Genomic DNA, 15,670 nt, shown 5'->3' with positions numbered 1-15,670 from the left:
CAGCATTTTTAGGGCTTTAGTACATACCTTAAGGCAGAATATGGTTGCTTCTGCCATTTCAGACAATTGCTGTATTTTTATAGTGTTCCTTTGGCCCAAGTGAGATCAATATTAACTCAATGTAGGGAAAGATGTGGGGATGGGGGTAAAATTGTCTGCCTTGACTCAGCCTTGAGTTCCTGGTTCTTCAAGTGTTTGCTCATGTTGTCCATTGTAGGTGTATGTGTGCTTGCCACAGGCACTTGTGCAAGAAGTTTTTTTTTCTCCCCCCCCTCAGTGGTATCCATAGGGGACCCGGCTCTGATGCCCGCTGGAGTGGCATGCATATGCATCGGTATAAGGCACATCACCTGCTCCCTCCACCTTCTATTCCTTCTTATTGCCAGTGACCATGCTGGAACATCTCCTTGCCTCTCTAAGCTTACTTGTCACAGCTAGGCACAGCTGAGAACTTCCTGTATATAGTTAGAAATTTTCATTGCCTTACTGTGGATTTAGTGTTTTACTCCCAATGATACTTAGCCTAAGGACAGAGCATGCCCTGGTCCCTGGGCTTCAAATGTGCCTGTTGCAAGAAACCCTTGCTAGTCAGTGATTACCATAGAAGCTGTTTGAAACGCTTAGGGGAAACCAACATTAGTGATGAGTGTCACACATGCAAGAACTTCAGACCACAGAACAAAAAGGAGTGAGATATTTGTCTCAGAGCACTCATTAGAGTCGGCCCTTACTCCAGCCTCAGAGCCAACCAGATTGGGTTCTGCTCCTAGCATTGCAGCTTCGTTGCAGAGCACACTGCTGACACCAGGCTCAGACCAGCACTAAGCCCCATCCCCTGCTACTGGCTAAAAAGCAAAGAGGCTGGGAGGGGATGTTCTCCTGTGTCCCATAAAGGGAAGGAGAAGGCTGGAGAAGAGCAAAGACCCATGAGGGCTGAGTTGTTAAGCCCACTTCAAGATCCGCCTTCCACCCCGGGGAGCCACAGAGGCACTCACACCTGACGCTGGTGTCCACACTGGAGGCCTTTCAGGCCATTAAGGCTATGGATGTGCCCTGTTTGAGCGGTAAACCGGCTTTGGGACCCTTCCAACAGTCCCCATCAGTGCTGCACCACTCCTTGCCACAGGGGCTGTCCCATCAGCGCTTGCTTGAGTGGCACCATCAGCTCACAGACACGAGTTGGCTTGCCTGTCAGAGTTCCTGGTCTGTTCCTGGGCTCAAGGCAATGATCGCCAGTGGTCTGGCATAGACCCACAAAGGCATGATACAATCCCCAGAGCCCTGGTGCCAGGAGCACCCAAGACACTCTCCCAGCACATGGCACCAATCCAGAGGATTGAGACACTGGTCCCCAGAGCTCTGTTGCTGGACCAACAGTACAGTTCATCACCAGCATGTCAGCAGTCTCCAGCAGGTCAGTCTACTCGCTCACATTCCCACTCCTACTCAACAGAAAAGCATCGCTCGCTAAACATCAGGCATCAATTGTCAGGGTACCAGCACCAAGATCACAGCACTGAGAGCCATTGCCCTCGTACAGGTCCTCTGCAGAGGTTTGGGACTAGAACTGTCAGGATTGGGGCAGACAGTTGGCCATGGCACTATCCTGGTCCCCAGACATGTATCCCCCTCCTCAGACTCCAACAGCAAAGAGATCCTGCCCATGGGCTTGGATCACCCATCAAGAGCACCTGCCTTCCCCTCTGGGGGCCATGCTGTCACTGGTGGCCAGGACCAGTGGCAAGCCCCCTGGCAACTCTGGAACCCCTAAGGATTCCATTGCAGGGGCATAGGCCAGCCTTGGGTATCAGACAAACTGTTAGCGATAGCTTGTCACCTGCCTCTGTTTCAGACATGCGAGTCAGAGCAGGCTCCTTGGGCTCAGCAGGGTTGGCAGACCTGTACCTGCCTCCTCCTCTTCACCTGATGAGGCAATAGCAGAGCCCTTTCACCCACTTTCCCCAGGACAATGCCAGGGCTCACTAGGAGCTCTTGAAGAGGGTCACCTTGAACATGGGGCTGGAAGTCAAGGAGTTGGCAGAGCCCTTGGACTCCTTGTTTGATGTACTGAATACAGCAGCTCCTGCCAGGGTGGTATTGCTGGTGCACAAGGGAGTGATGAAAATCACTAGGACCCTGTGGTAGACACCTTCCTTCCTGCCCCCACCTCCAAGTGAGCAGAGTAAAAATACCCTTAACAGGGACATAGTATCTTTATACCCACCCTGCCCCAAACTCACTGATTGTCAGCAGCTCATAGTGCAACAGACAGGGCCAACTGGGATCAGTGCCTAAGAACAAGGAGGTAAAGAGGCTCAATCTCCTTGGTAGAAAAACTTTTATGCTACATAGACTCCAGCTGAGTGGCCAACTACCAGGTCTTGCTTGGCTGCAGTGATCTAATAGCTGGCAATCCATGGCCAAGTTCTGACTCACTGCCAGAAGAACCCAGGAAGGGTTTCCTGGCTATCAGAGATGAGGGCAGTGGCCAGAGCAGCCCTACAAGTGGCCTCGGATGCAACACTCTCTGCCTAAAACATGTCCTCAGCTATTTCAATGAGGTGGTTGTCCTAGTTGCAGTCATTGGGCCTTTTAACACAGGTTCAACAGTTGATCCAGGACTTCCCGTTCAATGGTCTGGCACTGTTTTCAGAACAGACAAACAGTAAATTGCACAGCCTGAAAGACTTGAGGGTTACTTTGTGCACCATGGACCTATACATGCCTGTGCTGGTAAGGAAGTGGCTTAAGCAACAACTGACCGAGGTTGGCTTCCAAGCCTATGGGTCTGAGCCTTTCTGTAAAAAGGTCAAGAGCAATAAGCACCAGCAAGGCCGCCAGTCAGCATCCTATACGCACTTGAGCTCCATCCATGACCAACTGGGTGGTAAGCAGGCATTTTGAGGATGTGCTTCCAAGGTGACCTTCCAGCCTGTGGTGTGGATCCTGCTCCCCTGTTTTTCAACTGTCTCATGGAACTGGCAGTGGTCTTCTGCCCAGCTGCCAGACCTACTGTCACAGGATCATTGTTGGCATGCAGGAGCCAGTCTTATCTCTTTCCACCTCACAGCTTGGATGCCGCATGCACTCTAGTCAGGTACAGCAGGTTCTCTTGGAAAGCAGCCCTCCACCAGAGCAACTTACCTGGCAAAGTGGAAACACTTCTCTTGCTGGGCATCTGAGTGCAACATCTCCCTGACCCAGTCATTTCTACAGTTCATCTTGGATTTCTTGCTCCATTTAAAGCATGTGGGCCTTGCCTTTTCAGTCAAGGTGCACCTGGCAGCCATATTGGCTTTCCATCCTCGTGTCCAGGGTAAATCCTGTATTCTTGCATAAGATGTCAGTCAGGTTCCTGAAGGGCCCTTAATAGCTCTTTCCACCAATCCGTGACCCGGTCCCATCCCTTATGCTGATGCATATGTGCACCACACCAGAGCCAGTCATCTTACAGATACCATAGATGGATTGGTGGGGGACTTCCAGCACCAGTGCATGTGGTAAGCGCACACCTACAATGGAATGGACATGAGCAACACCTCTCAAACACATAACTCTTATCTCTTGCCTTGTTAACATCAGGAGCACAGTCTAGTTCAGCTAGGTTGCTTGGAATACTGTGTAAGGTGTTGCAGCTGATAGCATCAATACTTCCATCAAGTTTTTATTGTCACAATTAACCTTCCTATTTCTTAATAGGATCTGGGAAAACGGCTGCATTTCTTCTACCAATATTGAGTCAGATCTATACAGATGGTCCCGGTGATGCTCTGAGGGCTATGAAGGCAAGTTCTTAGATGTGCAGTCCCAGAAATGTTAAAACTAGCTCAGTCCGCGTGCAGGATTCTTTTCTTGCCTGCAATTCTTCTGTTAATATTTATTCTTTCTAGAGATGTCTGATTATAGTATTCATACTAACACGCAGTCTATTTCAGAGGCCTGTGCCCAATTTCTTACCCCCAGTAATTTAGAGGGCCGTTTCAGAGAGCCGCTCATTTGTTGCTTGTCTGCTCATTTACAGGCATCGTGGTTCTCTTGTGTGTGGTTTTTTTCTTTTGGCTCAGATATTACCATCTAATTAACAAATCCTGTCTTCAGACATTCATAACAAAAGAGGAAGACCTTAAAACAAAACTGCGTGAAGCCAAATTTCAATTCCGTTTAGGCCAGTGGAGGACCACAGAGCTGTTCTTGATGGTCTAGGGACTAAACTCTTCAGGACTAGTCAGATAATAGAAATGTGAAAGGATCTCTTGCAGTGTGGCTTCCAGAATGAAGGCTGAAAAACTATACTGGTAATAAGCATGTCTTGTAGCCACTGAAAAGTGGCTATTTCTAAGTAAAGTTGTTGTTGCACCATGGAGTAAGAAATTTTGTTTTCCTCCAATAAATGTCAGTATTGAATCCCTTCTGTAAGATTTAAAAATAAGTAATGTTTACAGGGAGTCTTGAAAATCTCTGTAGTTCTGTTCCCTAAAGACATATTGGCTTTGTGTTACCTAGCATACCTGATGATAGTGTAGCTGGGACACAAGTCTTCAGAACCAATGCCTAAAGCATGATTGAGACTTTCTGTAGTGGAAGACTTCCTGTACTTTTTAACAACTCATAGCAACAGGTCTTTTGGAATATAAATAGCCTTGATTGCAGGTAGTTGTCCAATTTAGAGCAAAGAAAGCTGTGGATGCTTTACTTGGTCTGTGATCCATGCTCAGCCACGAGTGCTGTGCTGGTGGCAAGAAAGTTTCAGAATTGTGGGAAAAGGATGTGCCCGGGGTTTGAAATGGCTTTAGTTTCAACTCTTCAAATTAGTATGTATGTATTATTCTAAATGTTCTGTCCTTCAGGAAAATGGAAGGTATGGACGCCGTAAGCAATACCCAATCTCTCTAGTCCTGGCTCCAACTAGAGAACTGGCAGTGCAGATCTATGAAGAAGCCAGAAAGGTATCTTTTTGGCAACTTGTCTGTATAATATCCTGAGCTTTTTAAAAAAACAGAAAATTAACTAGTTCTGTTCTTACAGTTTGCATATCGTTCCAAAGTTCGTCCTTGTGTTGTCTATGGTGGTGCTGACATTGGTCAACAGATACGTGACTTGGAACGTGGATGTCACTTGCTTGTGGCAACTCCAGGACGTCTGGTTGACATGATGGAGAGGGGGAAGATTGGATTGGACTTCTGCAAGTACGTGAAATAACTTTGGAATTTGACAATCTAACACGTCTATAGAATTTCTGACAAGATCCTGGGACTTAGCTGTTGGTTTTTAAACTGAAAAAACATATATATAAATGTAAACAGTAGTGATCCATATTATTTTCTCATATTGGACAGTCATTTAGGCAAGGCTTACCAGTTGAAAGTTGAATTTCACAATACAAATTCCATGTGCTTCTCAGGTTCTAAAACATGACAGTATTTGCATAACACCGTTCTCTTCCTTCTTCTCCCCCCCCCCCCCCCCCCCCCCCCCCCCAGTTTTCCTCTGGTCTGACACTCACATAATGGCTCTCAAGCAGCCTGCACCTATTTAGCAGTCTCCTACAAACTTGCTTCTTGTACTAATCTAGCATGCTGTGGATGAGACATTCTAAGCCAGTGTTTCTCAAATGTGGCCACCAGGGCCTTCTCTTGGGTCCACCACCTCCTCGGTAGTGATTGAGGGGATGGTTGCCTGGGGCTGCCAGGAGTTGGGTCCTACCCCTTTCTGCAGCCAGAAATGCTGTCGAAGCAGGCAGCTGGTGAGTTCTCCACCTTCCTGGAGGCTGTGGGGCTTGGGCTTCTGACTCCAGCCACGTGGTGGTGGGCAGCAGGTCCCAGGCTCACCACTCTTTCTTTCCTCTTCACCCTGGCTCCTGCTGCCTCCTTCAGCCACAGGGCAGCAAGCTCTGGCCCCAGCTGTACAGTGGCTGTGGGCACTGGCTCCAGGCTCACCACCTGCTGCCTAGCCCCTGCTGCCACCTCCATCCCTGGGCTCTGACCATGTAGCAGTGGAGACTATCGCTGGGCCCTAGCCACGGGGCTCTGGCCCCAGGCTCACCCATCACCCTTGGCCCCAGCTGCATCTTTTGGCTGTGTGACAGTGGGCTTCAGTCCTTGGCCAGAGGGTTTCAGGGTCTCCCCCACCCCCCTTTCCAAATTACAACTGGTCCCCACTGCCTTCCTACCCGCCTCTATCCACAGCTTAATTTTCCCCTAGCTTGCAAGGGTTGAGTAAATCTGCTGTGATAAATGTAAGTTCAATACTGTTTTTCATTGCTTCCTAGCTAGCTAGCAAGTCTGTTAATATTTCACAGCAGCAAACTTACAAATTTCAATATTTCACAGCAGCAGGCTTACTAGCTAGCAAATTTTTATTAAAAAGAAAAAGCCAGCAAAAGAAACAAAAGGTGAGAACATGCAAAGCACCTTATTCTTGGTTCTCGTCTCTTTAGGTCAGGTTAAAAAAAGACCACTGTACATTTTTATTACTGTTTGCAAAAAAAAAAAAAAACCCAAATCATTGTAATTTATGAAAGGTTTGGACATTTATGTGCATGTTTTTCCTCCTAAATTAGTATTTTTAGGAAAAATTGTCAGCGAGGAAGAGTTAGTTGGTGGCCGCACTCTAAGGCCACCAGAAAATTTGTTGAGAACCCTTGCTCTAAGCTGAAGTTCCTGTGGGAGTGATCATACTGTGTGCTCTGAGAATTTTGTTGTCAAACATTTGTAAAAGCGTGCCTTAATTTGTTAAATCTACTAGTTCTGTCATCTAAAACTACATATAGCTCATAAGTACTTCCCAACTAATGTCAGGTCATACAAGAGGTCATTGACTAATCTTGGCATACTTCATTAAATTGCCAATTTTTTTTAAAAAAGCCTGGTTTGTGTGTGGGGATTAAACTACCATATGTATTTGTTCGTTAGCCTGTTCATTTATAAGCCAACCCCCCCAAAATGAATAGGTAAAAATAGCAAAAACTGCATGATCCTTTCATAAGTGGACCCTGTATTTCAGGGGTTGGAAATCTTTGGCTCCTGGCCTGTTGCTCCTGGCAAGTTGGGACGTTTTGTTCTTTGCAGCATCTTCAGCACAGCCCTTCAGCTCCCAGTGGCTGTGGTTTGCCACTCCAGGCCAATGGGTAGTGGCGGCCAGCACATACCTCGGCCCATGCCACTTCCTGCTGCCCCCATTGACCTAGAGCTGCGAACCGTGGCCAGTGGGAGTTGCAATCAGCCAAACTTGCAGACATGACAGGTAAACAAACTGGCCCTGCCTGCCAGGGTACTTACCTTTGCAGGCTGCATGCCAAGGGTTCCTGATCCCTGTATTAGATATTCAATTCAATGATTCTGTAGAGTTTTTTTTTAAATCATCAAATTTTGGTGTAGACCCATTTATAAGCTGACCCCTGATCTTTGATGCTGTTTTTACCAGTATTATTCAGCCTATGAATGAGTATATATGGTAATTGAAAGGAAAAAATTTCCTCACTGTAAGCAATTTTGATCCTATTAATCTAATCCCAGATACCTGGTACTGGATGAAGCTGATCGCATGCTTGATATGGGGTTTGAGCCTCAAATTCGCCGTATTGTTGAACAAGATACTATGCCACCAAAGGGAGTTCGTCATACCATGATGTTCAGTGCTACTTTTCCCAAGGAAATCCAGGTATTGTCTAGCTTGATGCTTTTTTGACCTACAAGCTTAATGTAAGTACTTTTTGAACTCCCCCAGTCTTTGTGGGGGATAACAGTGGGGAATTTTTTTTGTCTACTGCCTAGATGCTTGCCCGTGACTTCCTGGATGAATATATCTTTCTGGCTGTTGGCAGAGTTGGCTCTACATCTGAGAACATCACACAGAAAGTAGTGTGGGTGGAAGAGTCAGACAAACGGTCATTTCTGCTTGACCTGCTAAATGCCACAGGTAAAGACTGTTTGGGAGAATTTCAACACAGCTCTAATGGCTCAGGTAATGAGAATCTATGTTAGGTGGAGGAAAAGCTGTTAGTCTTTTCCTCCGTTTTTCATATGTTGTGAATGTTTTGGCTTTGACTTAAAACAGTATGCATGCAAATAAACTACTTGGGTAATATAAACATCATGGGAGGGGGAATGGCCTTGGTACTCATCTCTCATTCAATGAAGTAATATAATAAATACACAGTTAAACTGGAGCAGAAGATAAGAAACTGCCTTTTACTGCTGTGGGGGGAGGGGAGGGCGCTAAATATTTTCAGATGTAGCATTGCTGGTGGCAAATCTGTGGTTTAACTTCTTGCATTAGGTAAAGATTCACTGACTCTGGTGTTCGTGGAGACTAAAAAGGGAGCTGACTCTCTGGAGGACTTTCTCTACCACGAAGGGTACGCTTGTACAAGCATTCATGGAGATCGCTCTCAGAGAGACCGAGAGGAAGCTCTACACCAGTTCCGTTCAGGCAGAAGCCCAATTCTGGTTGCCACAGCAGTAAGTCCCTAACTTCTTTTTTTCTTCCTATAAGATGTTTAGTTTATTTCACTTCATTCTTGTGAAGCTTTGCTAAGAGCTGACAGTTGAACTTCTTCACCATTAGGTTGCAGCAAGAGGATTGGACATTTCAAATGTGAAACATGTCATAAACTTTGACTTGCCAAGTGACATAGAAGAATATGTACATCGCATTGGTCGTACAGGCCGTGTGGGAAACCTTGGTAAGACTCTTCAGTGCATTGTCTACTAGAAGATGCTCTTCAAACGTAGTATTCCATTGGGTTATAAGTAACACTATATACCTTCTCTAACAGAGAGGAAACTTGAACTACAAAACAAAGCTAGCTTACTTCTAGTTTTGCAGCAGTAATCTTCATTTCAGTTTAATAAAACTGAGCAAAATTCCATGCAAGTCTTATTGCTTCAGTCTCTCTTCCATTGGTACCTTCACTGCCTATTTGACAAAACAGTGTGTTTAAAATAAACAAGTGCTGGGTCGTCATATATTTGTTATAGCAGTCTCAGATGTGGCAGAATGTGGGTAAAATGGAGTAGGAGACCTAATCTCCCCCAAGGAGTTCAGTCAGAAATTTAATTAACAAATTTTTTAACAAGCATCAGCGTGGAAGCACGTCCTCTGGAATGGTGGCCAAAGCATGAAGGAGCATACAAATGTTTAGCATATCTGGCATGTAAATACCTTGCAATGCTGGCTACAAAAGTGCCATGCAAATGCCTGTTACTTTCTGATGCCATTGTAAATAAGAGGGCAGCATTATCTCCTGTAAACGTAAGCAAACTTGTTCAGCCAATCAAGAGAAACAAGAAGTAGGACTGAGTGGACTTCTAGGCTCTAAAGTTTTACATTGTTTTGTTGGAGTGCAGTTGTGCAACAAAAAAACAATATGTAAATAGCACTTTCACAACAAATTACACTACAATACTTGTCTGTGGTGAATTGAAAAACTTTTGTTTTTACTGTGCAAATGTTTGTTTGTAGTAATATCAAGTGAGCACTGTACACTTATGCAGAATACAAACTGAAATCAATATATTTGTTGAAAAACCAATTTTTTAATTACACATTTAGATTGGTATTGTGTTAAATCAGTTTTAGTCGCACTGTTAACTTCAATTACATTTTAGTTAATTGCATATGTTAACTGATAAATTGACAGCCCTAGAAACCAGTATAGCAGAGTTCCAGTTGGCTTTTTTTTAGGGGAAAAAACGCTGCTAAATTCTTGCATGCAAGTGCTCATGGACCAACTGACATTTATGCATGTTCTGTTAAAACACAAACTAATACAAATGAGAAATAAGTGTCTGGAATGCAGTCAGGTTGTTGCTGCAAGGGCTAGTATAACACCATAATCTGGATTAAAAGTATACCAAATCCTGTAGGCTGGTTACCTAACATCAGGTTAATAAAGCAACTTGCCACAAGAGAAGGCTCACAGAGAGAGAGACACAGACACACCTTCATAGAGAGCAAAGTCCCAGGGAAGGAACAAACATTTGGATGTTTGCTGACTTAAGTCTGAGTAAATTCCGCATCTGCTAGGCATCTTCCTACCTGATAGCTCAATTACATAGTATTCTAAAGTGGTTTTTTGTATTGCCTGAGATGTCAATCCTCAAAGAGAAACTAGTAAGCTGGCATGCACTCTAAGCCTAGTGGTGTCTGAGAGATACTTACTTACTTACTTTTTATTAGGCAACTTCCTGTCCTAAGACTAATTTCAAGTATCTTTAAAGTTCAGTACAGGCCTGGCCTGTTCAATATAAAACCCACCAACTAACTTTCTTTTTGTTCTCCTGTTAAGACCCTTTCTGTGTAGCTCAGATGAACTTGGACTTGAAGCATCATACCAAGTTACCTAATGTTGAGAATCAATTTTTTTTTTAAGGCCTTGCCACCTCATTCTTCAATGAGAGGAACATAAACATCACCAAGGACTTGCTAGATCTCCTTGTTGAAGCTAAACAGGAAGTACCATCATGGTTGGAAAACATGGCTTATGAGCAGATTCATAAGGGTGGCAGCAGTCGTGGGCGTTCAAAGAGGTAACTTGACTAGGACTCTGACTACTTAAGGGCATAATCCTATTTTATGCCAGTTCCATGGTTGCAGATTCAGGTTCCTATTGTCTAAAACTTTGCTTTAATTGCACTTCAGATTAGAGAGTTAGCTAAATCTGTCTTCCATGTTGATATATTTTAGTACTGCTATCTCTGATTGCACTGTGGCACCTCTAAACTGCTCCAAGTTGTTCTTAACACTTGCCTTCCTTCATAGTAGAGTTGGAAATACAAATGAACTTTGAGAATTTGCTTTTCCATTAGAAATATTAAAGTTTTTCTTTAGTTTGCTTCAAACTGAGCCCCTCATAGGAAGCCACATCTTGTCATGTAAGTCCCCTCTATGCTAAAAGGTCCTATTCTGAAAGTCTCCCAAATCCAGTTAAAAGAGGATTGTTCCTAATCAGTTTAAGAGCTGGATGATTTTGGGATGAGGAACAAGTAAGACCAACTAGAAACAGTTGGAAAAGACTTACAAGATTTACTGTAAAGTGGGTTCTGACATTAAGCTGCTAAGCAGCTGAATTTTGTTTAGCAAGCTAGCCCCATTCACTAAATCAAAGTATTGTACTGAATCTTTAGTGTTCACCTATAAATTGCTTTTGCTTTATTTACATGTTAAAGGGAGCAGGATTATTTGTTTTGGAAAGGCAACAAAAGTGTGCTTTTCCACTTTGAATAGAACAGATGTGCTTTTATTTTTTTTTAAGCTGCCGTTATGCAGTATAAAGCAAAGTCTCAATCATATTGCATCAGCTGAGACTTTTTACTGCTGTATGTGATTTATTCTGTCCTATTAACCAATAAATTGCTGCTATGTGGACAAAAATATTTCTCATTGCAGTGCTATACTGTGGTTTCCAAGCCAGTAAACGGGCTGAAGATACTGTAGCCATCTTTGTAGATGGCTATAGATTAAGAGGGAGTGAACTCCTTCTTCATATAGGAAAAACAACTCTAGATGATGCAGCAGAATACATCAGCAGCATAATTAGTTTCTTCATATTACTTTAATACAAAACCAGTGACATTTCATAAGCAATGATATATAGGTATCAGTTTGTGGAGTGAATTATAATGGTATGTGTCACTAGTTCCTTAAATAGCTAGTACTGCTCTTCAGCTGTTTCCTCTACCCCAGTTGTGCAGGGATGGGTTGTACTGCATTGGACCTACAACTGAACTTGAGAAAAGCAACTCTTAATTATTGTAGGATTCTGCATTCTTGCAATTGGTTATGGTTTATTCAACTGAAAAGTAAGCCATGTAGACTGAACAGTAGCACCTCTTTCCTCAGCTTATTTCAAATGGAATGTTAACAGACTTGTGCTGTCCAACTAGCAATGAGGCTTGCAAGGAACAAACACTGGTGCTGAAACTAAGCAATAAGGGTACTGCTATATTCTGCAAATATTCATTTCAAACAGCTTTACAGAACTCTACCCTAGCTTTCAAAGCTGCATCTTAATTGCATTCTACTAGAATGCAGTAAGAACACACTGTGAATAATGCTTTTTTCTGTATAGCCGCTTCAGTGGAGGATTTGGTGCCAGAGATTATCGAACAAGTAGCGGTGGCAGCAGTAGTAGCTTTAGCAGTAGTCGACCAGGCAGCAGCCGCAGTGGTGGTGGCAGTAGCAGCAGCGGCCATGGAGGCAGCAGAGGATTTGGAGGTAATTATCTGTCTTGTAATCAAATACAAAGGAGGGAGCTGGTGGCAGCTTGAAAACAAGCTCTGAATCTTTTTAAGGAAAACTAGGTCTTATCGTAAAACAAATAAAGTAGCCAACTCTTAAATTGGTCTGTAAGGGCTGTGAATTGACTAATAGTCTGTTACACTGAACCAAACCGAACAATGCAAAGGAGGATTTAGCTGGCACAGTATCAGTTGTGGTACCCAAAATTATGGTAAGCAGGACATGCGTGCACACACACACACCAAAGCTTTCCTAATCTTATAATTGTAGCTTTACAATACCATGTATAATCAATGTCTTTTCTCCTCCTCCTCAAGATTTTCTCTCCTCCCCTCACACACACACTCTCTCTCCCTCTCAACAGAAAGAAAGATTCTGTCCAGGGAAGAAGAAAAAAAGGGGGTAGACTAGTGATTCTCAAACTGTTTTATACTGGTGAACCCTTTCACATTGCAAGCCTGAGTGCAACCCCCCCTTATAAATTAAACACTTTTTTTTAATAGCATTACAAATGTTTGATGCAAAGCTGGGTCTGGGTTGGGGGCCAACAGCTTGCAACCCCCAGAGGGGTCCCGAACCCCCTGGCATAGACTGTGGATGTAAGGGTTTTAGTAAGTTGATGTGGTTTTGTTTTTCTCTAATAGGTGGTGGCTATGGAGGCGGCTTCTACAATAGTGATGGATATGGAGGAAACTATAACTCCCAGGGGGTTGACTGGTGGGGCAACTGAATCTGCTTGCAGCAGATATCCTACCAAACAAGCTAATATGGAAACCACATGTAACTTAGCCAGACTATACCTTGTGTAGCTTCAAGAACTCGCAGTACATTACCAGCTGTGATTCTCCACTGAAATTTTTTTTAAGGGAGCTCAAGGTCACAGAAGAAACAAAAGGAACAAGCAGCCCTATTTTGAAGGTGAAGATTCCATTGCTGTAGTCAGGATTAACTCCCCTCCCAGCCATCCCCAACCCCAAACTGCATTTCTAATTTTGTGACTGAGGATCATTTGTTTGTTAATGTACTGTGCCTTTAACTTTAGACAACTTTTATTTTGATGTCCTGTTGGCTCAGTAATGCTCAAGATATCAATTGTTGACAAAATCCAAAATTACTGAACTTGAGCTAAAATCAAACCTTGGCACGCAGGTGTGATACAACTTAAACAGGAATCATCGATTCATCCATAATATTACAAAAACTTATACGGTAGCCTGCATTAGGGCTTTTGATACTTGCAGATTTGGAGAAAAAAAAACAAACAAACATCTTGAAGCATATCAATGGAATTCGTTTCTAATGTGGCAAAACTGTACTAAGTTAAAGTTCTGATTTGCTCACTCTATCCTGGATAGGTACTTAGAACCTGATAGTCTTTAATAAGCCATTCCAGTCATGATGAGATGATGTATGGGTACATGCATACATTAAAAGCACTGTTTTTGAAGTTAATGCAAGTAAATACAGCAATTCCTTTTTCAATGTTTAGGCAGATCATTAATGTGAGCTAGCCAAATGTGGGCAGAATATTACAGGGAACGTTTAAAGGTCTGATAACTTGAAATAGTTTTTAGGAGAATTCATCTATTTAGACTTTTTAAAAATGCCTGCCATATGAAATTGAAATGGTAGAATGGCTGACCACGACAGTGATCGGTCCTCCTCAAGGGCCTGACTGATTTTGGTCTAATAACGCATGCTAGTGTTGATGTTTTTTGGTCAAGAGGGTATGAACAGGAAGAATTATGCAGCAGGCTTTATTTTAATGCAGATTCACATTACTCTGTTCAAGCTGCGTTGAGATGTTAAACTGGCTTACTGTAGACTTTGTAAAATGGCTCCAGAAAAGTAACAAACAAACCTTGAGATCACAGAGGTTGGAAATGTACGTAACTGCACAAGGTTTCAATTCTGCTATTAAAGTGCAGTTTTAGTCAGTTTTAGTTGCATAGGTTTCCATTGTATTTATAGTCTGTTTATGCTAAATCTGGCCAAAGATAAGTATTGTCCACAAGTAAAATGCCTCTGCCACTTGGAATTTCTGTGCTAACTTTTGTGGCCAGAGCCATTATCAACTCTTAATCTACAGTGGCATAGGAAAATGGCAAAAATCTCCTAAAGTGCAATAGATTTTTTCAAGTGTATTGTGCCTTGTTCTAAAACTTTTATTAAGTAGGTGCACTTGACAGTATTGAGGTCATTTGTTATGGTGCTATTTCAATTAGTCTAGGTTTAGGCCCTTGTACATTTTGCCCATAACTTTTTACACAAAATACTTCTTTTATTGCACATTCAGAGAATTTTATATATGTCTTGTGTGCGTGTCCTTAACTTCCAATCTTATTTTGTCTCTTGGAGATTGAACGCAGCTTGTCTAAGGAGAAGGAACTAGATTCTAAAATTTATTTGGGACCATGGGAATGATAGCTGGGAAGAAAACTATTTGCACACGAGATTTCTAGATACTTTTTGCTGCTAGTTTTGTGTAATATTTATTGAACATTTTTGACAAATATTTATTTTTGTAAGCCTAAAAGTGATTCTTTGAAAGTTTAAAGAAACTTGACCAAAAGACAGTACAAAAACACTGGCACTTGAATGTTGAATGTCACCGTATGCGTGAAATTATATATTTCGGGGTAGTGTGAGCTTTTAATGTTTAAGTCATATTAAACTCTTAAGTCAAATTAAGCAGACCCGGCATTGGCAGTGTAGCCATAACTTTCTGATAGTAAAACAAAAATTGGCAACTTAAAATTAAACATGCCAAGGTTTTGATACACTTGTCTTAAGATATTAATGAAACACTTCTAAACACTGATGTGAAGTGTCCAGATTCTCAGATGTTTGTTTGCGTGAGTTTTGTTTAGTTGTGTGTGGTTTTTGTTTTTTATTTTTCAGTGAATGTCTGGCACATTGCAATCCTCAAACATGTGGTTATCTTTGTTGTATTGGCATAATCAGTGACTTGTGCATTTTAGCAAGTTTTATCAGCCAGCAATATTTTCAGTTCAGAAATAAGGATTAAAAATCATATGCGAAGAATGGGTTTAAACTTGCTGAATGTAAAAATTCAACTTCAAGTCACTGTAGGTTTAGTAATTGCTTATTGTATTAGTTTAGATGCTAGCACTGCATGTGCTGTGCATTACTCTTGATTTTATTAAAATAAAAAGTTGAACTGCACGGAGTCCACTCATTTTAAGCATCACTGTTTCATGTATCATGCCTGTAAACTGAATAATTTGGTGCAGTCTCTGATTTTGCAGCTTTGTAGCACATTAGAGGGCTGGCTGAGATCATGAACAGTCTGGCACCTGATGACACATTTATGCCAGTACATAATACAGTGACAGTTGTCCTGTATAGCTTCAGTTGAGATGGGCAGGTGCTGCCTCAGTTGTAATGAGATCTGTATTCTGCAGTAAGT

General features: G+C 42.6%; 1 protein-coding gene across 6 annotated transcripts in view; it reads left to right on the top strand.

The window, feature by feature from the left end:
- DDX3X (DEAD-box helicase 3 X-linked) overlaps positions 1-15,426 on the top strand; it is a 33,393-nt gene extending 17,967 nt beyond the window's left edge. For 3 of the 6 annotated variants that reach the window (XM_050936536.1, XM_050936540.1, XM_050936538.1), the window contains 10 exons: positions 3,700-3,785; positions 4,848-4,946; positions 5,026-5,186; positions 7,515-7,659; positions 7,773-7,962; positions 8,278-8,459; positions 8,566-8,683; positions 10,373-10,529; positions 12,071-12,216; positions 12,885-15,426. In XM_050936536.1, the coding sequence (XP_050792493.1) occupies positions 3,700-3,785; positions 4,848-4,946; positions 5,026-5,186; positions 7,515-7,659; positions 7,773-7,962; positions 8,278-8,459; positions 8,566-8,683; positions 10,373-10,529; positions 12,071-12,216; positions 12,885-12,970 (1,370 nt within the window). In that variant the 3' untranslated portion in view covers positions 12,971-15,426. The remainder of the gene's footprint in view (positions 1-3,699; positions 3,786-4,847; positions 4,947-5,025; positions 5,187-7,514; positions 7,660-7,772; positions 7,963-8,277; positions 8,460-8,565; positions 8,684-10,372; positions 10,530-12,070; positions 12,217-12,884) is intronic. The other 3 variants (XM_050936541.1, XM_050936539.1, XM_050936537.1) reach the window with 1 other exon arrangement.
- Positions 15,427-15,670: the final 244 nt, after the last annotated feature.

Source organism: Gopherus flavomarginatus, chromosome 1 (assembly GCF_025201925.1).
Source record: "Gopherus flavomarginatus isolate rGopFla2 chromosome 1, rGopFla2.mat.asm, whole genome shotgun sequence".
Classification (NCBI taxonomy): domain Eukaryota; kingdom Metazoa; phylum Chordata; order Testudines; family Testudinidae; genus Gopherus; species Gopherus flavomarginatus.
Note: the sequence above shows the minus strand (reverse complement) of the source record. Positions and strands in the feature narration are given on the sequence as shown.